The sequence below is a fragment of the Simochromis diagramma genome, unplaced genomic scaffold, assembly GCF_900408965.1.
Source record: "Simochromis diagramma unplaced genomic scaffold, fSimDia1.1 OVJJ01000344.1, whole genome shotgun sequence".
Taxonomy (NCBI): domain Eukaryota; kingdom Metazoa; phylum Chordata; class Actinopteri; order Cichliformes; family Cichlidae; genus Simochromis; species Simochromis diagramma.
In genome coordinates, this window is record NW_024387375.1 from 763,629 (window position 1) to 787,745 (window position 24,117).

Below are 24,117 nucleotides of genomic sequence, written 5' to 3' on the forward strand. Positions count from 1 at the left end.
TGTACAGAAACACGAAGATACCAGTTTTTCACAACATATATCAATTTAAATATAAAAAAGTCAGCAAAGGATGATGAAAATCCAGTCAGCTCTATTTGTTTGCTTCAGTCTGCATTATTGTCTCGATCCATACACATACCTAAATCACACAGACATCACAGACATCAACTTACCAGTCTGTGTAAGCCTGCATTTCTGTGGTACAGCCACGGTGCCACCAATGTGGTATATGTTACGCGCCAAAAGGGTCGCTACTGTTAACGCAGCAGACTTTTCAGCAGGACCGTGAATAAAGGTGGATTGTACTTTATGAGCAGACAAAGAAGTTGGACCAAAAAGTGAAGAAATTTCCTCCATTTCCTCGGCAAAAAAAATCCAAATTCGCCTGTAGGAGTGTGCCTCGGCTCAGTCCCAGTATGAAACACACTCAGCTTTTACCTGTAGCTAAACCCTCTGAAAACCACTTGCGCTTTTCCTCAAATTAGGCTTGACGGACAGCGCGCACTCTCTCCAGACAGTAAGCCTCCACACTCAAAACAAGAAGCAAGCACACCAACACTCCTGCTGTTCATCTTCCTCTGTGCTGTGCTCTGATCTGTAGCGTCACCTTCATCTGACAGCCTTCTCTCTCTCTAAAAATACACATTTCCACCTTTCGGTTGGTCATCTGTTCACCACTCCCGCTCTTCCCATCCACCTCTCTCTGATGTTCGCAGGTCTTTCAGAACATGTGCAGCTGTGTGACTGTGGCTGCCAACATGCTACTCTGACACACAGATTTGTATTGTTGTGCAGTTTATGGAGTGATTATGAAGAGCATGGGAGGAGGATAGTGCAGATTTCTGTCTCTGTATCGGCAGGGTTCATTAAGGTCAACTAGCGGGATGCAGGGATAAGAATGATGACATAACATTCATGATAATGCATTACCAAAAGTAAGATTTAATGGGCTGGCATGTGGGAGGAGTGTGTGTGGGGATGTGAGTACAACAGGAAAACTCAGAGATGGCACATCTGTCTATCTTGCACTAAATGCTCTGCTATTATACACAAGCCCCCTCCTGGGGGTAAAGTCCTCTTCTCTCATTAAAATTTATTTGATCAGGTGATGAAAGATGCCATTTGTTAAGAGTAACATAATGCTGTAAAAAAGGACTCTATAATGTCATTTAATTAATGTGCTCATGTGTTGTTTTTCATACCCTAAGTTGGTGTTAAAATCAAACTCAATAAGCTATAGAATAGCTCGAGGATATGAATGGCTGCAGTCAGGGATAGCTTGGGTCTTTCAGGCTATACTAAAGTACAGCTTTTCTCTCTCTCTCTTTTTACCCTTGAGCAGAGGAGTCTTGGACTGACGCGTCTCTTTTCTAGCACTTACAGTTTGTTCAGAACAGCTGCACTTAAGACAAGAAGAGCATGCTGTGATGAAGAGAGGCCAGATGCAATAAATGCTCAAATACAGAGATAATAGGATTCGTTATCGGTCACTGTCTCCTTGAAGATTGGACAAAAAAGCTTGAGAAAGGAATTCATACCATGCTTAATGTCACACCTCCGCATACATGAACTATAGCTGTTTGGAGATGAAATGCTAGTTGTTAATTTATCATTAGAAATACAACTTTGGAAATATAGTGAGGAGAGCTGCTTCAGACACTGTTCAAAAAATCAGTCAGAAGATTCATTCTAGCCGACACTTCTAAAGCTGAATGGGATCATCTGTGCCTGCAATCATGAAGGGCTGAGGAGGAGAGGAGGTACAGCGAGGAGCTCTTTAAGTACAAGAAAGTCATGCTGTCCTTTACTGCTGACTGTCCTGTGTCTGTGTACAGCACCACTGGCACTAATGCAGACATTAACGTTACACTGTGGTCATTGCAGAAGGGGATCCTGTGGTTCTTTCTGCTCGTGTTTCTCCTGAGGCTGCAAAACCTCTGTTGGGAAGAACCAATGTACGTCTTTTTCTTGGACTACTTTGACAAGGACAAGGGCTTCCAGCTGAATCCTAAGGTCCAAGAGATCATGGTGGATCTCCATGGTGACCACACCAAGTTTTCAGAGCCAGTTGGTTGCAACAGTTAATTAATAATTAACATTCACTTTTTGTTACATGTTATTATAATTTTAAAGTAAAGTTGTTTTTTTAAAGGTGCATTGTGTTAACTGAATATATTTACTTTTTTCCACAACAACCAAATATTTAATCTTTCTTTGACACAAGTCAGTGAAAAGAAAGAGTTTTGAAGTCCCTTTCCAAAATTGTAAAACTGCATTGTACAGAAGTTGAAATCAGATTGAACTGTAACATACAAATAAATATATATGTGAGGCGAGGAGTTTCCCTTTGATGGATCCAAATCTCAAGAAAGGTGAAAGTCCTCATGCCAGTTTTCAGTGTTTCACAGAATATTATTTCTGGAGGTATTTTTTCTTATTCCTTGTATGCAATTTTCTTTATGCTGAATGTAATATAATATTATATAGGATTTTTATTTGGAATATAAGATCCACAAGAACCAGTCTGTGTTTCTAAGATTAGATAATCAGGCAGATTGGGGCTTTTTCTTCATATCACTGCAACAGAATAGATCAAAGATGATAAACCCCAAATTAAACTTCATATAATCCCATCACATCTTCTTCTTACATATATTCATGCGTTATATCATCCAGTCTCCATCCTGTTTCGCTGTTCCTCTCAGGACATTCAACAGCTTATGAAATTAAATTAGTGAGGCGCACAGCTCTGTGACAGATGATGACTTCTGGAAATCAGGCCGTAGCATGGTGGGATGAATGCCCCAGCTCATTTGTGACACTGCTGTTTCTAATGCCTTGGCAAATTCCAAATTCCATCACCTGCTCCATCAGTAAGCTTCAAAACAATGTGATTACTGGGTGAACATAATTTTTAGGATAACAAATCCTGATGTGGCGTTTAATTGATTCACTTTGTCTTGTTGCATGTTTCTGTTCATAGTGATGGTGGCCTGGAGCCATTCCGAGTATGTGTGAGGTGGAAAGCAGGTAAATAGCCTGAATCTGTTTGTCAGTCAATGCTAAAACAGAGAGACAGACCCTCACATTCCTAGCTGTGGGACAGCTGGAGTATAATCCACCTGATGTGTGATTGAAAAGAAACACAGGGGAAACCTGTATGAATGCAGAGACAACTTGCGGACCACATGCAGGAAACGCTAATTAAAGAACTGCAAAGCTGCACAGCCATGACACATTTTTGGATGTTCCTGTTTTAAATCAGAACAGTCGTTTGCTAATATATGCAAGTAAATAATCGACCTTTGCCATTTCTATTCCTGCATACATGGAATTTAAAAATGCACAATATGAAAAACTGATTAATAAATGTCATCATAACTATATTCTCAGGGGAAAAATAACTATGTAATAACAGTTTGACCAACAATGTCAGCATAAAAAAACTCCATTGTATTTTTGGGGCGATCGTGGCTCAGGGGGTTGGGAAGCGCATCTGTAACCGGAAGGTCGCCGGTTCAATCCCCGGGCTCTCTGTCCTGGTCGTTGTGTCCTTGGGCAAGACACTTCACCCTACTGCCTACTGGTGTTGGCCAGAGGGGCCGATGGCGCGATATGGCAGCCTCACCTCTGTCAGTCTGCCCCAGGGCAGCTGTGGCTACAACCGTAGCTTGCCTCTACCAGTGTGTGAATGCGAGAGTGAATCAATAGTGGCATTGTAAAGCGCTTTGGGTGCCTTGAAAAGCGCTATATAAATCCAATCCATTATTATTATTTTAAAAGTACTGAAATCTACAGTGAACTCATTGTCATCTTCAAGAAACCCTTTTGAGATTGTTTGAGCTTTGTGACACTGTGAGGTGGAAGCATCTAGCAGAAGATGGGTACACTGTGTTCATAAAGGGAGGGACATGGTCAACAAGAATACTCAGTTGGTACTAAGGAGTCTAAAGAATAGCCTCCTTATTATGACATCATGACCAGCAGACGGACCCATTAACACAAGGCAGGATGGATCCATGCTTTCACATAGTTTATGCCAAATCCCGACCCTGCAGCAGAACTTGAGAAGTTTAAACAGAGTTCAAACAAACCTCAACAAAAAATTGTTTTGCCTTCTAAAAGCAGACATATGGCTGTTTTATGATCTACTGCCCCCCGCTGTTGTTTAGCAGTGTTGCATTGTGCAATTTCATACTAACACTAATAATAATATCGCTAAGGTTAAGGTTAGGTTGCGCTTCAGAAACTAAAACTACTTACTTCTTGTTAAGATATGAAAAGAAAATATTTTATCCTACAGTGGAAAAATAACTGAGGTGTAAGTTTTGAGTATAGGTGCAAACCAGTCTAAACCGACTATCCTGCATCACCACGGGAGTGGTAGCATGGATTTATGATACATAATTATGGCACGTAATTTTCTTGTGAAAGGAGTAAAAACAGAAAAAGCCACAGAATTATAATCCTAATCTAAAAACTAAGTCATAATTAACAGAATTCTGAGATAATAACCTCTTGTGTGGTGCCTGTACTGGCTAGTTCTGTAATCATCACAATGCGGCAGCCTGAACTAGACTGCATCAGTTCCAAACTTTTGAGCAGAATGAACAATTAGCCACGTTAATATCTGCGTTCATTTGAACTCTTTGTTTTGTGTTTTACTTAAGAATAAACAGTGAATGAACTGTATTAGAAGTGTCAAACATACTGCCCATGAGTCAGAACATGCAGCAAAACTGCAGTGAAGTCAATAAAAATCATATTTTGCTATTAATTCAGGCTCTCAGTTTCACTGAATTGTTGCATTTGTGTCTTTTTTCTGGCTGTAGGCTTGAATGTGTACATGAATAGTTGTCTCTTTGTCTTAGCCCTGCAATAGACACCATGTCCAGGGTGTACCTGACCTTTTACCCATGACAGCTGAGATAGACTCCAGTCCCATTGCAACTATGAATTGGATAAGCAGAAGAAGACTAATGCAAGGATGCAAGATATGTGACATTGTGAAGAATTTCTTATCGCTAGTAAAAGAACAGATTGTGCAGAATTTAACCAAATAAAATGTAAGAGCCTGCATACAAATTTCTTAATTTATTTTTCAATTCTCCCACTCCAGTCTCACAAGTTTGCAGCAGAAGCTCAAATTAGTTTAAAAAAAGAGTCTGCACGCAGACAACTGTCTCTCAGCCCCAGAGTCAATCACAAACACCTGGTATACAAAAAAACAGATCACCATTTGAAGGGCATTAAATTCATGGAGGGTTTTGATTCATTAGTTTCAACCCAAAGATCCAAAGGTAGAAAAATCACAATTGAAAAAACAATCAAAAAAGTCACACCCATAAATGAATGAATGAATGAATGAATGAATGAATGAATGAATAGTTTAATTTGTTAGTCTATATCGTACTAATGCCCAGGCTCAACAAGGCTACATAACAATGTTATGATATGAATAATGCTAAAACATTACTAGTTTTCCATTTTCACACTTTATTTCTGTGTCAGTGCTAAACAATCAAATAATATTCGTATGTATCTGAGATCCGTGTGTCGGTGTCGGTCCTGCCTCATAACAACGTTTGTCTGGAATCAGACAGGATTGCTCTGTTGGAGGTAAAAGGGAAAATATTTCTTTGTGTATATTAAACTCTCTTTTCTTTATTAATTTATTCACTATAATAAACATATTATTAATTTGTGTTTGCTGTAAGCCAAATTTAGGTTACCTGCGTTGGCTTGCTAATGAGAGTTTTTAAAAGCATTAGTTAACTTCCTGGCTAATGATAACTAAATGCTCAGTGAGCCAAATGAGCAATAACGATGCTCCTGAATCATCATTATAATGATGCAGAAGCAACACCAATATGGTGATTTCAGATTGTACGACTCCAAATCTGATATTATTATGCAACTTTACTCTGACTGTCAGTGCCTGAGATTGTGGCTATAGTAATAATAATAATAATGGATTGCATTTATAGAGCGCTTTTCGAGAACCTCAAAGCGCTTTACAATTCCATTATTCATTCACTCTCACATTCACACACTGGTGGAGGCAGCTACAGTTGTAGCCACAGCTGCCCCTGGGGCAGACTGACAGAAGCGAGGCTGCCATATCGCGCCATCGGCCCCTCTGGCCATCACCAGTAGGCGGTGGGGGAAGTGTCTTGCCCAAGGACACAATGACCGAGACTGTCCAAGCTGGGGCTCGAACCGGCAACCGGCAACCTTCCGATTACAAGACGAACTGCCAACTCTTGAGCCACGATCGCAATGTATAGTATGGCTGGCTGCATTTTCTAATAAAACAGCCCACACAAATGTTAAAATTCTGGGCATGTATTTATGTCTACATTTCCTGCCTATATATAGGTTGTTAATGGCACTAAAACTAATCGACTTGTCACAAATAAATGGCTGCCAAGATAAAAAATCTGCAGTACTAATCATTTGTATAACTCCAGTGCTTTATATTTGACAGCAACATGGTGCCAATAGGTTTTAACTAGGATCTGGAGTGTACTTTCAAATAAAATTCCTTTTAAAACAAAGTCATTACACAAAAGTTCTAGGGTAGAGTTAAGAACACTTGGTAAGGCTTCTTGTTAGCAAAATAAAAGAATACACACTCACTCTTATGTCGCAGTCACTTACTCCACCTAATTAAGAGCTCTTAGGGCAATGCTCACACTGCCAGTGCTACAAATGGGTTTCCAGGTTCCCTCGGGTGCAGTGTGGAGCAACTCCGGAATAAAAATAAACACACGACAACTGCGGCATGATAATGCATTTGCCAAAGCTGATACAGGGGGTCCCCGAGCGGAGGAGGAGTGACTTCAAAGGCGGGAACTGAACCCTGCATGTGCGCTTTTTATGTATACATTTGGTGTACGATTGTTGGCTGTTCGTGCAGTGATTGAGCTTCTTCTTTCTTCTTCCCAATGCCAGGAAGGATGATTGAGATGTAGTATCTCTAGCAGAGCCAGACTGCCATAAAAACCTGTGTGATCTCAACAGTTTCCCAAAAAATATTTGAGAGAAGATATGATTGCCTGCCTTCTGCTTCTTATCAGGGAGGCTGAAAAGTGTTGAATAAAAGCAAACTGGACCTCTGGGTAGCTCATTAAAGGATGAAGGGATGAAAGGAAATTAAATAAAAGCCTGTATTTATGGATAATTTCCTTTCTATTTCCCACTTAAAACGCTAATACGGTGTGGTAAATGCGTTGCCTGGCTCCAGATTCATGCTGACAATTACCAAAAGAACCCCAGTAGGTTTAAGGAGTTGGATTTTTTTAAAATCCAAGGCAAGAACAGATGTGATGTGCCAGTTGCTATGTCAGCACGCAGGCTGATAAATTAACCCAGCAGCAATTAAATTTTACTTCATATAAATAAAAAAAGAAGATCCTTTTGGAGAAAGAAGAAAAGGAAAGAACATTACTAATAAACAGGAAACTGATTATTGTTAAACTGAATACACTGGAAGCACCTATGCAGTGGAACAGCTAAAGAGACATGGGTCCTTTTTCCAGCAGTACCGTGTTTCAGTATCATATTATATATACTTTATACCTTGTTGAAAAATTGCCTATTTAAAATTGGACGAGATTGGTGGTATCATATTTATTTCATTTCTGTCAGAAGAGAAGAGAAGAGAAGAGAAGAGAAGAGAAGAGAAATACTTTTGGAGAACAGAGAAGATCTAAAGGACTGGGAGAGTTTCTTCCTGGTGTCTGCTTGCTGTTTCTGCCCCGAAGCTACAAAAAAGGAAGAGGCAGAAACAAAGATGACGGTAGAGAGAAGACAGGGGGAACGTGCTGTGATTCATCATCATCATCATCAGTGCAGGAGAGACACATGAGGAAAAACACATTTTACATGGAAAAGCCATTTCCTCCATGTGGAGGAGATTAGTATCTATACATGCTCCTCCATACCTTCCTCTTCCTTTCATTTTTTGTTCAGTTTCTCTCACAGCAAGAGCTGGATTGTCCATGAAGCACAAGAGTTGTTCAAAACGAATAAAGCGCTAGTGTCATGTCCAAGGTTGGCAGGGCCCTCCCTCTAAAACCCCAAAATGAGAAAGAAAAACACGCAAACCCTGGCACTGCAAGGGGTGGTGGCGGGGGCTGACAGCTTGACGTATTCTGCTTTTAAGTGCCAAGGATTCTCCATATTTTCAACATCATAAAAGGGCTGCTGTAATAGCCTGGGGACTGTTAGGGCTTCAATTTGACCATCAAGACTCAATTCACAGTTCTGCCACATTGTATGGTGCTTAACATCCCCTGCCTGATTTTCAAAATGATCCTATTTCTCTTGATGCCACCGACAATCAAGCCCACCTCTTTTACTGAGCTATGGCATGTGGTAATGCTATGTGGTGTGTCAGTTTCTGAGACATGTTCTCACCAAGGATTGTACTGACAGAACTTGTGAACATCGCAGATATGGTTAGATTTCTGTAACAGTGCAGAAGATCCAGATCTTACAGGATGCAGATCTATATGGACTGAGGGCAGAGTTATCCAATCGAGAAATTAAGGGGGTTTTCTGCCCCCTAGTGACACGTACAAAGGGGCATTTTCAGCACCAGGGACAGTTTCCCGCTGCTGCTCCTCATCAACATTTCTCATATAAGCTGACATAAACGCTCAGCAGTTTACAAATTAAAATTAAAATATTGCCCCGAGTGTAATGAATTATTTCTGTATTTGAAACGCCAATAAACATCAGCCTAAATACTGCCTAATGAATCCCTCATGCAAATGACAACGCGATTAGGTTCCTTATTCCAGCGTTTGTAGCAGAGTGGGTGATGAAAATTCCCCACAACAAGCTCAGTGGAGATATTACGCTCCAGCCTTCTTGCGATGTAGGCTGGTGCGCACGCGAAGGAATGTGTGCACCGCACTGTCTTCTGTGAGACAGATATACCAAATAACCACAATGTCCAAGTGCTGAAAATGATCACTTACCCCTCTCCAAACTAAGATTTCTGCAAACTTCAAGCTCTGCCATTTAGGACTGAAGTTGTTGGTCTCACAAAATCCCTCCATGCGCTTCGGGCATCATTTTATTCCCTAGTTGTGGCGGTTTGAAATGCCAAGATGCCATCAAAAAGTATCCGATTAGTCCATTTCTCCATGATAACTAGACTGTTCACAATAAGCGCGTCATAATCATAAAGTGACACTTGTTTTAAGAATCCAAAAAACAAGCCCCAGAAGCAAACTGCTCCTCAGTACCTGCCTCCCTGTACTGTCTGCAGAGTGGATTCACAAATCACCAAAGCTCACATCCACAGCCTGTGCGCGCACATCCTCTCCTCTCACCAGGCGCAACACAGGAGCAAAACGATAAGCCGATTTCTCACACGCTCGATGGGTTTGGCGGAGAGTGGATGTTAATGAACGAGAGCTCAAGACGGGTGTGGAATGAATGAACGTGAATGATAGCGCACAGCGCGTTGGCTTTAGCCACTCGAGTTGGTCATTTGGACATTTTCGCCAGTTTTTGGTTGTTGTTTTTTTGCGTGGATCAGCTGCTTGACGACAGTTTAAATTCCCCACCAAAATCAGCTCGTGCAACATCCGTTTGTTTTGTTACAAGCATATTTTTTTGGTCAGTGATTGATTGTAGTCTTAAACGATAAAAACAACAACAACAAATACGGCACAATTGCGCAGCGATGCCAGCGCTATGACCCACTTTACATTGCCTGTCTCTTTCCATGCTTACTCCAAGACACAACAGGAAGCAGGCTTCGTGAAATAATAGGAATGCAGTAAACACATTGGGACATATTGGTTCCCCAGAGAGAGCGACAGAGGCAGAGCAAGTCCCGTGTAAACATTAATGAATAGGTAGGTTTTTTTAGCGTTTAAATTGCGTGTGAGCGTTTTTATGTGTGTGTCCAGCCGGGAGCGTATCATCCCAGTAGAGTCATTTCCCTAATGAAAGTTTACTCAGTCTGAATCTCATAGATTAGTTTCGTCCACTGGTCCTCGTTAAAGCCATTTCATTTAGGACTACGAGAGACAATTTCGGAATGACCGAGCAGACACACAGACGCGCAGTGTTCAAACACTGGGAGCCAGAGGCAGAGGTTACCAAATCGATTAGTGCTGTCTGAAGAAACAAAAATGCATGTCTGAACACCAGTGTCGCCCTCATTTTAGTGTTGCATGACTGTATGTTGTCCATTAGCATCCTGTGTATTAGAAGGTAATTGGTGACTCTGATTTAAACACAAACTTCTCTTCATTCACACTTGCCTGATCAGAGACAGTTAATGGGCCCAGCCCAAAACACCTGGCAGTGTCTAGTTTATATATCATGATCAGACAAAAAACAAAATCAGCCAACTTGATAATTCACAAGGCTGCAAGCAACTTGGAAGAAGCAAAAGAGGCAGAGTGAAGAAGTGAAAAGGGAAATAAATATGCTCTGACACTAAAGGACAAACATGTCAAGGACATTAATGGAAACATAGAAACTCCAGAAATGATGCAGCAGATATTTCATACAGCTTGTTTGATTTTTCTTCCTTTTTCACCTCTTAAAATGACACAACAGCTTAGACAACAGTTAAAAGATTAGTATCTTTTTTTTTAAAAAAAAATAATTGGTTAGCGCTCACTGAAAATGCATCCTCATTTTGTGCTCAGCAGGCTACACTTTTTTCATTTTCTCAACATTAATAGCTCCCAGATTCTAAAAGAAAAGGCAACTTCATCCTCAGAGAAATTATATATACAAATTATAAATACATGGCCAGAAATTGTCTGAAATTTCATACACATGGTGATTTCTAAGCATAACAGATGGGAAAACAAGCAATTGTGTTTTCTCTCTGTGTCAGTCAGCTCAGTCCATCATCCACAGAAGAGCACTGAAGCAGTCATGCTTGTTTTCTACTACAGTTCACTGACAAGAAACGGTACAGCCAAAGCATAGCACACAGTCTACCGAAGCAGGATGGAGAGTCGGGAGGCAGTTTGTCAAGGTGAGGCTGTAAATGGTTTGTCTGCTGTAGGTGTGTCAAACTCAGAAGCAAACCAACCCATCAGAGATTTTTCATGGATTTTTCTGACAGAGCTGTCAGTGCAGAGATCAAGATCAAACTGATGCAACTGCATGTCTGGATTTAGTTCAGATTAAGAAAAACTGTAAGGAAAAACCGACTTAGATTATATCTAACGTAAACAGTAAAGTCTCTCAACATTTCAGATGATGTGTATTACAAAAAAGAAAAATATGGCATTTCCAAAGAAGCTGTAGTGTTAATAAAAATAAAATGCAGTGATGTCCAAATAATTTCAACCCCCTTTACTTGAAAATACTATTAATGTAATATATAAATGTTGCAAACTGACTGTTTTGTCATTGTGAATGTGATGACAGGGGTATTTTTAACACCACTGTGTTTCAGCACCTCTTCTTTTAACAAAAAGCTGTAAATGCTTGGGTGGTGAGGAGATGAACTGTTGGAGTTTTAAAAGCAATCCATTTCAGCAGCAATTTTTTCAGTAGTCAATTTTTGTCATTTTACAGCAGTATGACAAAATTTGGGTGGGTGTCAGGTCTGGAATGGAGGCAGATCAGTTTAGAACCTAGATTCTTTCACTACAATGCCATGCTGTTGTTTGAATGATATAGTTTGATATAACAAAGGTAATGAAAGAAAGAAAGAAAGAAAGAAAGAAAGAAAGAAAGAAAGAAAGAAAGAAAGAAAGAAAGAAATGCAGCAATGCTCCAAAACCTGTATATATTGTCCGGCATGATGGCACCTTCACGACAGATAAGGGGTACCCATGCTAAAGGCACCAGTGCACTCTCATTCAGTCAAGCAGGTATTAGCTGCTAATAATCTGGATTGTTCTTCTTCGCTGTAGCCTCTATGATTTCCAAAAATAATTTCAATGCATCAAAGAACAGAATACGTTTTCAACTCTGGATGTTGCACATATAAGGTCTGAGTGGCAGTTTTAATTGTGGAGGGAGGAATGAACTGTGTTCTCTGGCAATCACTTCCCAAGTCCATACACATGCCGAGTGCCCAAATGTCACAAATATTTCATCTATTTTTTTCCATATTGTTTCTTATACAGACATTTGCTTTGGTGACACTGTGTCCAGATGTTTTTATCCCCAAATATCTTCCATTTTGCTTACGTTGACCATAAAAAAATAAAAATAAAAACATTTAAAAAAAATCAGTAATTCTTGAATTTTCTTGCATTTTATCCCATGCAAAGTTTCAGAATGGTGACTCCCTGCCTAGTTTTATTTGAAAAAAAGTCTAGATTCTCTATGAATCCTAGACCTCTCCCCTCTGTACTCTTACAAATTAACCTAATCAGTAGTCAAATTATTCAAATTATTATTTTATGATCCCTTGTTGCCATTGTCCCAACATCTTCGAAAAATGTTACTGTCATCAAAAATATATATGTTTTAAAAACACAAGCAGTTACAACATATCAGTTATACGTCAGTTTCAACATTTGATATGTTGTCTCTGTGATCATTCCAATTATGTATATTATTAAATGGTTTGAAAATCATTGCTTTGGTAACAGCTTCATAGACACATTACCTTGTACTGATGGAAATGTGAGAAACAGATCAGAGATATCTTGTTTTAACTTCACAGGTACTCTTTTCCATGGTGAGAAGTTCATGGAAGGCAAAGAGATGCTTTTCATCAATAAAAGAAAGAAAGCAATAAAAGAAAGTCCAATAACCTGCCAACACAAACACCTATGAACAGTTTTTCCATGTATGTTATGCACTGAGTCAGTTGCTTGCAGCTGTCTTTTTTTACACCATAATAGGGAGGTTTTGTTGTATTGGCTTTGCAGTCTGATTCTAGTCTGATATTACTTGAAGCACTTTTTTTGGCAATGCATCTCCCTCTAGTGTCCATTCTCAAGACATGCAGGTGTCAGAATATTGTGTGAGTGTCTATTTGATATTTACCGTGAAAGATGCTATTGTCTGCCAAGAAGTGCCGTCGGTACTGCGGCTCTCCTTTCCTGTTCACCACCCAGGAGCTCATTTTGAGAAGAGGAGAAGAAACAACTGGATGACCTATGAAGGAGAGGACAATTGGATTATGTTGTCTCAACATTTTTGCAGAAATCTGGATAAATGTAAAAAGTAATATGATGATATATGTTATATAATAAAATAAATCTACTGCAGGTCCATAGCTGTGAGCCAAGTCACAAATCTCCAAACAGCAAGTGATTCCATTTTAAAATAAGGCTTATTGAAGGTTTAAAGACTAAATGCTTTCTGGACATGGAGATGTAATTACAATAATGGCAAAAGTCAACATGAAAGTAATCTTTCAGTAGTCCTTTCCTGCTTCTGTAATCAAAGCTTGAATTGAATTAAATTATCCGATTGTTGCTATTTAGACACGACCCAGGCTCCCTGCTGTCTCGCCTGCTCTGCATTCACCAACCAGGTCCCGTTTCTCTAGCCAGTTCTCTTCGTTCAGTTTTTTGTCTCCTTTGATTTTTCCCATCTACTTCTCAACATGTGTTCCCATTTATCTTCTTTCCGTTTCTCTTCTTTTCCCTTTACTTCCTCCAGATTACCTTTCATTCCTACCATTTCCATGGCAGCTCTTAGTGATTTCCCACCTGTTGCTCATCTGTCTTTCTTTGATTTATTGCATCATACTACACACACATACAAACACACACCAAAGGTGTGTAGTTCTGAAAAGGCTTGGAGCCCCTGAGACAGTTATTGCCGTCTGGTTTCAGCTGACCTGAGGAGAGTTGACTGTTGAAACACACAGAGCTCAAGGGTCAAGTGTCTTGAAGGTGAAAGTACTTTCCTGTGACCCTGCAACCACCTTGTTTTAAAACGGACCTGTAATGTGAATGGTGTTTATCATAGACCACATGGACCAAGACTTATGTGTCCTGTTAATACGAGATCCGTGTCATTCAAGTCAGAATGTGCATAATCCAAAAATGTCAGTGCCTTGTAGTGTCAGTGGAACAGTTTCAATTTTTTAACTCTTCTTGTAGCAGACAACTGGAATACTACACTTTCAACAATCAGTCAGATCTTACATTTATTGTTTAGGTAACACTGGTAACTGCTGCTGCGGGAAGTTAACTTTACAAGATATTTAAAGAAAGAAAATTATATGTAATAGAAACAACTGACTTAAGCACAAACCATATGAAAGCACAAATATTCACCTTTTACTTCAGGGTGTGGAGGAAAACAACAAAGAAAGTGTTTCAAGAAGAACAACAAAGGCACAGAAAGGAGTTAAGGAAAGCTTTGATAGCACATATTTCAGCTAATCAGTGCAGCCTAGTGCACTGGTAGTTGGCGGAACACGGCTTTGAATTTGTGTCATTATTCCTGCTCAACAAAAAAGCTTTTTAATTAAAGGAGATGAGACAACTTTTGCATTGCCTTCATGCCAAAAGCACAAAAATCTGAGGCTTCTCTCCAGCTCTGCTCCACCTTATGTCAGCAAAGTCTCTTAGGGGCTCTGAATTCACTGTAGAGCGCAGCCCCTAAGAGACTTACTGCTTAATTATAGAATAATGTTCCTAAATTCTGTTTGTTTTCATAACAGAGTCCAAATTAGAGACAAGAGTTGAGCAGCTGAGGTAGATGATGGGGGATATTGTTTGCACAGCTTTAACGGGATGTCAGGTTGCAATGCAGATAGATTACGAAAAAAAGACAAATCACATGGCAAGAACTCACCACGTTTGCACTTACAAGTCAGCAGACGTTATAAATGCTGTGCAAAGGCGCATAGCAAAATGATATCAACAATGCAATGACCATCTGAACTGACAATTCTTTTAGTAAGTGGTGTTTCTGAGACAGAACCACAAACAGGGTCTTGTCAGTTTGAAGAAAACATAGCACAATTTAGACACTTTCTCACCAGAAGATATTATAAATGAAAACACGAATATTAAATGTAAAGCTACACAGATAGGTACTGAGAAACAATAGCTCAGCACACTGAAAACAGCAGGAAGCAGGATAGCGCACTAGCTCTATATTAACATAAAACTTCTATACCCCACCACCTCAAAAGTTTACTAATTAGTACAGAAATCATCCGTTAATTGTTAAAAACAAACCAAATTAAATGTAAAAATGAGTTGTACAGTGGCTGGGTATATCAAGACTTACCATCATTGGGAGGTATCCAAGAAGCAAACAGTAGGGGTTTTTTGTACTAAACAAACAAGACCTTCCCTGTAAATTACTGCATTTGCGGTCTTTGCTCTAAGCCGAGCTAAGCATGTTTATATGCAAAATAATAAGCATCATTGCATCATCATTCAGCTGTTTGTGCATGTGTGTGGGGGTACTGTCATGCTCATGTCTTGTGAGTTAGTAAAATGAGTCTTATTACTGCATAACTGTAGTACCCTACTTAACCATGGAGTGCAAAAACCTCAGGGGAGTACAGTCCATTCTTTCTTTTCCATTGGGCTACTGACTGGGAGAGAGAGCAGCTTAAAAATAGATATTTCACTGCCAAACTGCCTATTTCAGGTCCTGACAGGAAGTAGGTCAAAGATATCCGCAAGTGAAAAGCTTTATTGTAGTAGCTATTTAAATCATACTGGAGTAAGATTACCTCAAATATATGTGTGCAGCATTTCAATACTTCCACTTGTCCAGTCTTTTTTTATTTAGAGCCAGCTCCAAATACATTGATGTCTTATGCATGCAGTGCTAATGCAGAGGTTACCTGTAGCATGTTGAAGCCTCTGCTTGTGGATGTGGGTTAAATCTCCAGGGTGAGATCTAATCAGAGTTATTATAGTTTTGTATTTTCTAATCAGTTTTTTCATTTTAATTTCATTTTAACTTTCTGTCTTTTTACTTTAAGTCAGTTTAGTTTCAGTTAATTTCCAGAGCATGTTAACTCATTTCAGCTTAATTTTTGTTTGAAAATGTTTAGCCTTAGTTTACTTTTTGATTCATTTTGAGTGTTAGTTTTAGTATTTTTAATTATTATTGTTTGGAGGGTATATGTCAGAGGCAATGTTTAGGAAAATCAGTACAGTATTACAATAAAAAAAAGAACTGTTGAAAGCTGTTGGCTCACAGTCCTAGACACACCAAGAGTCTCAATACACATTCATGAATGCCCCAAATATTAAACCTTCCTCTAAATTCTTATTTTATTTTAGTTCATTAGAGTATAGTTTTTTCTAGTGTTTCTAACAGTTCCTTGCTATAATGGTAAATTACAGTCATTGCATAACCATTCCTTTTCAAATTTAGCATCAAATGAAGTGGTTTAGATAATCTTCAAACACCTTGTCTGATAATACTTAAAGTATCCTGCAGTTGTTTAAGGGTTTGGGTGCATCTAAAGGTTTTAGATATATAATAGATTTTTTTGTTTTGTGAGGTAACAGCATAACAGATCAGGAACAACACAAATGGTCACATATTCAGGATGCGGAGCAGTGTGTATGTTGAAATTATAACAAAACCATATTGTGAGAATATGAAGCAGTTTTAAAGCATTCATTGCATATTTTATTGCCAGTGTGAGACTGGGTTGTAACATAGTTTACAAAATTACCTTTTCATTGATTTTCATTGCTTTTTGCATCAGACTGATTTCTGTGTATAGTACACATGCTGGATTTTCTGTGAAATTGTTGTGCATATCCATGTTTCACAGTGCCTTGCCTCATTGCCTCTCTTTCGGTGTGCTACAGTGTCAACAGAATACAACACTTGCTAATGTCTGCTTGGAAACGGAGTTCACTAACACAACAAATAACTGCATCTCAGTTCAACACAGACTCCAACACAAACTCAACATGTGGATGAAAACAAAAATTTGTATTGTGCCAGCTACAGTATTAGCCAGGAAGCAAGCTAACATCAACAAGCTAGCTGTTACATGCAGAATCAAGAAATTCATCCAGTTTACTTTTTCCATTCAAATCAAGTGATCTCCAACAGCATTTCTCCAGTGTTTCTGAAGATCTGAAGTTTTTCTTTGGACTGTGGCCTGTATTTACTCATTTTCCATCCAATTCTTGTATCTGACCATTTCAAGAGGAATGAACCTCGAAAGGCTGCTACTCAAGGGGTGAACCAATGTTGTGTCTACACAAAAGAGACAACTTGGCAAAGAACAAGTGTCTTTTTTTACAAAGATATAATTTAGTCCCCTTTAGTTGAAATTATGAAAAACAACAAACATAATAAAGTTTGAAAGTCAGAAATTTACATTTTTGCACCAAAGAGATGATTCCCAAGGAGCTGTTAGCCAGTCAAACATTGAGTTGTCAAACATTTTGACAAAACTGGATGTGGTGAACAAAATAACAAGTGTCATGGCTACAAAACTATCTATAGATAAACAGTATCTTGAGTTTTTTGAAGTTTCATTAGAAATGGTCTCATTGCAACTGTGGCTGTCAAGAAGCCATTTGTTACAGGAAAAAACACAGGAAGAAAAGGCCAAAGTTTGACACGAGAACTTGAAATGAAATTTGAACTTGAGAGCCGGACTGAAAATCAGTGGCAAGAGGTGTTATGGACCAATGAATCAAAATTTAAAAGTTTTTGGTTAAACCTCATCAGTATGTATGGATAGGGTCAGGAGAAAGGTTCAACAGTGAGAGTCTGCAGCCATCTGTAAAACACGGTGGAGGCTCTGTCATGGTTTGGATCTCCAGTGGTGTTCGAGATTTTGTCAAAATTGATGGAACTATGGACGCAGTGAAGAGCCATCAGACTTTGATCCATCATGCAATACTCATGCAATACCACCATTTGGAAAGCAACTGACAGGCAACAGCTTGATTTCTCTGTATAATAATGATCCCAAACATACTGTCAGTGCAGTAAAAGAATACCGAAAAAGAAAAACACACAATGGAACGCTATCAGTCATGGGCTGGCCTCGCCAAAGCCTAGATCTCAACATTACTGAAGCAGTGTGGGATCATCTTGACAGAGAACAGAACAAAAAGGCTTTGAATGTGCCTCAATAAGCCTGGAAAACTATTCCTGAAGACTATTTAAGAATTTACAATGAAAGCTTCCCTGAGAGAGTTCACCCTGTGTTGGAGAATAAAGGTGGTCAGTTACTAATTTTTATGCTGGTCAGAAATTCTATTTGTGCCATACATACTGTATGTCCACAGATGTTTGCACGTGTTTTAATAGATTAGATGTTGTCAGCCATCCCCATGTCTAAATGCTCCTTTAACTCCAGTACATATAGTATTACTCTTCTCCCAGGCTATACAACTAAGTATAATGTCAAGACATCCATAAAAAGCAGGATTTTTGAGGTTGAAAGAAGTTAGAATAAAGCTGTAATTTAGACAATCTACCTAATCTAACAGAAATATTCCTTAAAATAAATAAATAAATGAACAAATAATCAAACATGTACAGCACTGCCTAACTGTGGAAGTAAAGGAAGTCAGACATGTGAATAGCACTGATGATTTGGAGGGTTAACATATACTGACCTGCTACCTCTTGGTCAGTCGCAGAGCTATAGTTGGGTTAATAATGAACATTAGCACAGGAAAGATAAAGGAAGAGGGTTTTATAGTTTTCAGTAACAGTGTGGGTGTCCCCATATCGCAGAGACAGAAAAAATAGGTTGAGGACACAGAAAATGGATAAAATGTAAGCCAAGAGAATGAGGTTAGTCATTGATATGTTTCCGTATGATCTGGATTAGTGGTTATGAAAAAGTCCTTACGCTAAGCATAATGTCTATAGAGAAACTGAGATTATTTTTTGAGGAATTTAAATATTTGATTTTGGGGACACCCTGAACACAGTATGCACCACCAGTTTATTTGAACGGCAGTGAAACCATGCTTTACATGAATAGTGCTAATGAAAAGCTCTACAGGCCTAGAACAAAATAGTTTTGGGGGCAGTGATATTAAAGGGCAAAAAACAGCATCATGTTCCAAGAAAATGGGAGGTTTTTTTTCTTGAAGGCCACTTGCAACGTTCTTGAGACATGACTTAAATATGTGCCCATATATCAGTACACTGAACAATGTCCCCCTCTCATGACTGTGACACAAAGAGCAGCATCTGTTACGCCATACTGACACATTGCAAAGAGTTTGCTGCTCAGACACGAATAATGAGACATACAATGATTGTTCTGTTTTATCTCATGAGGCCATCTGTCAGTCATGTTTAGAGTTAGTACAGCTACACTTACACAGAGTACATAGTTTGTCAGATTGCTTTACTCTACCGTATATTATCCTAAAATCTGTAAATAGACGCCATAAAACTGATTCCATGAACACAAGCAGAGGTGTTCTGCTCATACCGAAGACAGATGTGTTACTCTCTAAACACTGACCTTAACTACAACTCCAATGGGAATAAAAGGGATCCTAATAGCACACTACTTGTAAACCCTCCGTGGTCAATGAGTACCTTGCAATTTCTTGTTGAGCAGCTATCAAAACAGAGTAAACAGACTTGGTATGCTGATGGCTAGACAGATAGCTTTATAGCAGAGGGCTGAGTGACCTACTAATTCAGTAATGCGTTATTACAGACTGTACTGGAAGTATGGGGAACAAAAGTCAAAGAATTGGCATTTGAACACTTATGAATACTGTACACTGTAATTTATTGTTTAATACATTATTACAAACTAGAAATGTGTTTGTTTTTTTCAAACAGGTTTAAGTATACGTTTCTAATTTGGGTGTTTATGTCTGTGCATAGAGTTGTGCGGTTCAGTTGGCTGACAAGTGAACTCATTCTTTAAACAACTGTAAGATATTTTAACCAGACCACGAGGAAGGACAAGGAAGTTATAACATCTAAATTGCCCAGTCAGAGCTGCTTCACGGAGCTTTGACCTGATAAGGATACGGGGCGGAACTTGAGGTTACAGAGGGGTCAGCTGGATAAGTCCAACCACAGACAGGTGATAAATTATAAGAAAAGCCTGGGCACTTCACTCCTACAGTCAGAGGACTTGTGTTGGTGTAGGGGGAATGATTTTGTTCTAAGAGTTCAGGTTATTGCAAATCAATACAAAATTGTTCTGAATAATCACTTTTAAAATATGTCTACCCAGATGGAAAATGTTTCTGGGAGTATGACAACGTGTCCATCCACAGACCACAAGGGGAAACTGAATGGCTAGATTAGCATAAAAACATGGTCGCAATAATAGTCGGAAAAATGTGTATTTTTAGAATCATAAAAAGAAATATGGTATACTTTTACTATACACTTAATATATATATTGAATATATTAATACCAATATCAGAATTTACTGTTATCTTTGAAAACTTTATGATCTCAGTCTCAATTGAATAGTGAAAATCTGTGTGGAGAACTTGTGTGTGTGGTAAGGTTTCCATGCTTTACCATTGAATTGAGTGTTGGGTAAGGGTTAGAAGTCATGCTTATGTCAAGCAAAGCCATCCCTCAACTCCCCCTCCTGATTCTTCCCACTCTCAGGTTAGACTCAGACTAGGGCCACTGTTGCTCAGGTGGAAGAGCAACTCATTTACCAATTGGAAAGCCAGTCTCTGGTTCCTGTGGTTCCTGGCTTCTCCCATCCTATGTCAAAGTATCCTTGGGGAAGATACTGAACCCCAAGTTGCTCCTGTGTGTGTGTGTGTGTGTGTGTGTGTGTGTGTGTGTGTGTGTGTGTGTGTGTGTGTGTGTGTAATAAGATTTGCAGTAGGAAGTACTTTGAGTGCTTGACTTAAGAAGAAAGGTGCTATAATAATGCCAGTCCATTTTCCAGACTGTCCTACTTTAGCAGATAGATGTCGCAGATGATTTCTCATTTCAATGTGAGGAAACTGATATGAGGAACAAGTGTTTTTGCGCAAGTTGCGGTTATGCATTTTACAGCATAGTTGACTGAAAATTGTTAGAAAGTTATTCTCACAAAATTAACAAAGTTCAGTCCTCAGCTGTTCACTTTATCACCTCATCCTTTCTTTTCCACCAACAAATGTAAATTATTCATGATCATGAGTGATCCCGGCACTCACAAGGAATCATGTTTCCACTCCTACAACCCAACACCAGCAAGCTGATACACTGTTCACAATACTTTAACTCACACAACACAAGGAGTCACTTTACGGCTGATGCATTCCTTCACACACACACACACATAGGTATTACACATACACACACACACACACACACACACACACACACACACACACACACACACAGCTTTTACAGTGCATGTGGGTGCGTGATAGAATAGATGCAAAGTGTTATAGCTGTTACCAGTGCGTGTTTATTGTGACAGAAGATGAAAAAAAACAGCTGACTCATTCAATAGAAAACTAAGCTCAACAAGACAGAACTGCACATGAAAAAATGATATACTAATGACAGTTTATAGTATGCTGACAAATTACAGATAAAAAAAACAACATACCGGGTTGCTAGTGTAGTTTCACTGTGCTTTGCCATTCTACATTCTATGCTATATTAAGTCTTTGGGGAACATGGATTACCATTTTTTTTCAACAGATATTTCCAACTTGGGCATAGCGAGCTCAGTCTAACCTTATGGACCAAAATTGTTGAATGACCTCTCTGCCCATGGTAGGACGGCTTCCTCACTGCCTGTTTTAAAATATGTCTTAAAATTAGATCAAAGTGTTCTTACCTTCTATTTATTTATTTTAGTGTTTTATTGATTAGCTTTGTGTTGTTTTCTAAATGGCTTTGGAAAAAAGCAGCTGAACTTATTTAAGCTATGTGACGCCCTTTTACCTCTCATCAGCACTTTGTCAAACTGTGTCAACTTTGTCAAGCTTTAATGACACTTTGTTTCTTGTGGATGTGGTATTGTCATCATAAAAGACACCACTCCAATGATGATAGAAATGTTTTATCGCAGGTTACAGAAACCCAGACTTTACCATTAAAATGTTCCCCACATTCGGACACTCTCATTACACAGGTTAACATTTTTCCTTTAATTTGTCACCCGCCCGCGTATACTTCATCCAGTAAGCACACAAAGACAGTCCCTGTATTAAAAGCTGACAGCATTCTGTAAAGTTTATGAGGCAGTAGCACCAGTGAGGAGAGTTACTTTGTGCTCCCTGTGTCTTTAAATCTCTTTGCCTTTCACATAGGCTAGCCACTCACAATAACCCACTCAAATCAAATCAAAAATCCCCAAGGAGTATGCTCTGGGATGGGGGAGTGCCCCATCTCTTTTTTTCAGGGATGGCTACCGGCTGAGTGTAATAAAGGCCTTTGTTATGCTGCCCTGCTGAAAATCTGTGTTGTTAAAGCTCACATGGCAAAGAGCACTGAAAGTGGCCAAAATTGAATGTCACAGAAATGTTTAATCGGTCACACTGATTAATTACTGACTGCGGCAGCATTCAAGCCAAAGAACGAGACAGAAATGTATAAATGATCACATGAGGCTATTCACTTTGTTTTCGTCAAAGTGATCCGAGATATGTTTTAAGCCTGACTCTGTCTTACCTGGAGCAGGACAATAAAGATAAGGATGGAAATGTCTTGAGTTTTGGTTTTATAGAGCTTGTGTGCAGGTAGACACACAGGTTTAACAGGTGCACAGCTGCTTGGATACTGCATACAGTGTCCTAACAACAGTACATTTAAAGTGACAGCAGACTGAGCGCAGATTGTTTTAGTCTTAAAGTGCACAGTTGGGAAGTAAGCCTTTTAAGTTAGTAACAGTTAATGAGTTGCTGTCTTGCCGTATTTTTTTTAAGAAAGAAAGAATCTATCAGCCCACTTACGTCTTTTACTCCAGTTTCTGATTTTGAAGTTAAGTTGTCCTTCTTCACAAAATCGTGCCACTTTCACTGGTAGTAATACAGCAGTCCTTCAGGCTCTGGACTTCCATAGCATTAGGCACTAGTGTAAATCTGTTATAGTCCCAGTGGTCTGGTTTAAGGCAGGGAAGACTCCAACAACTTCACTGTGTGGGTAAGAACCCACCACTAGATCAAGCATGGTGCCTTTTCAAATGACTACTACTGGTGTGGGACTAGTGAACTGTGGAAAGCCTGGAATGGATTTCGGAGTGGACCGTGTTTCATAATTTACTCAGATTTTGATTTACAGAAGTTAAAACTAAAAAGACACAACGGGCTTTTTATATACTTCAACATTTAAAGGCATAAGCCTCCGTAAGCTGGCGTCTTTACTAATGCTTTCTCCACTAAGACATATCTGTTTCTATTTTTCTTTATCTGCACAAAATGTTAACTGTAGTATACTGGACACTGTAACAGTCATCAACGTTTCTGGTAATGTATAAGAAACAGGCTCCTCTAAATCAAGGCTCCCTGGTTACCTGGAAACTAATTTTTAACTATTTACTATATGTCAGTACTGCTCAGCTATCTCCAAAAATATAAAATTGCCATTATTTAATTGAGATACAAGAAGAAGTTACACCAACAGCTAACTAAAACATTTAAACCTCCTGATTAAACAGCACACTCTCTCTGTGATCACTTGCTTTAGAAACGTTGCCCTCCTCCTGCTGTCTGTCACAGCCGTGGTTTCCCTCCCACTCCTCCCTCAGTGACAGTTTGTGTAGCAGCAACAGCCATCAGCCTGAAATGCACCTTACAATTTAAACCAGCCCACCAATCACCAGCCTCTTAGGCAGTAACAGTGGCTAGTAACATTTGCACAACAAAAGAGAAATCTGATTCATCATCCCCCCGCCTTCACTCCCTTTCCCTACTACTGTGACTCCTCCTCTTCTGCCTTTGTGTTCAAACTCAAAATCCCCTTCTACCCCTGTGACCCTCCTCCTCCTCTGCACTAATCTCCTTGTGCCCCACTGGATTGACTGCTTCACCTCTCACTACACTGTGACTCCCCCGCCCCGCACCCTTCAGGACGCATCGCTGACTGGCCTCATTTTTGCAGGACCTCCTCCTCCTCCTCATCTGCCTTGCTCGGATGAAGCATGTGTAACAGCCACAGGCACAAGGTGTAATGTTGGCAAAGAAAAAGCAATAACAGGAGCAGGATCCTCAACAGGAAATTAGCTTTGGTGCAGGTGTCGATGTATGCTGATTAGA

General features: G+C 39.3%; 1 protein-coding gene across 6 annotated transcripts in view; it reads right to left on the reverse strand.

The window, feature by feature from the left end:
- Positions 1-23,756, reverse strand: part of plch1 (phospholipase C, eta 1) — a 68,570-nt gene extending 44,814 nt beyond the window's left edge. For 2 of the 6 annotated variants that reach the window (XM_040009681.1, XM_040009680.1), the window contains exon 1: positions 174-2,110. In XM_040009681.1, the coding sequence (XP_039865615.1) occupies positions 174-357 (184 nt within the window). In that variant the 5' untranslated portion in view covers positions 358-2,110. Of the gene's footprint in view, positions 1-173; positions 2,111-8,987; positions 11,204-12,993; positions 13,105-22,815 lie in introns of those variants that run through there. The other 4 variants (XM_040009685.1, XM_040009684.1, XM_040009682.1 and 1 more) reach the window with 3 other exon arrangements.
- Positions 23,757-24,117: the final 361 nt, after the last annotated feature.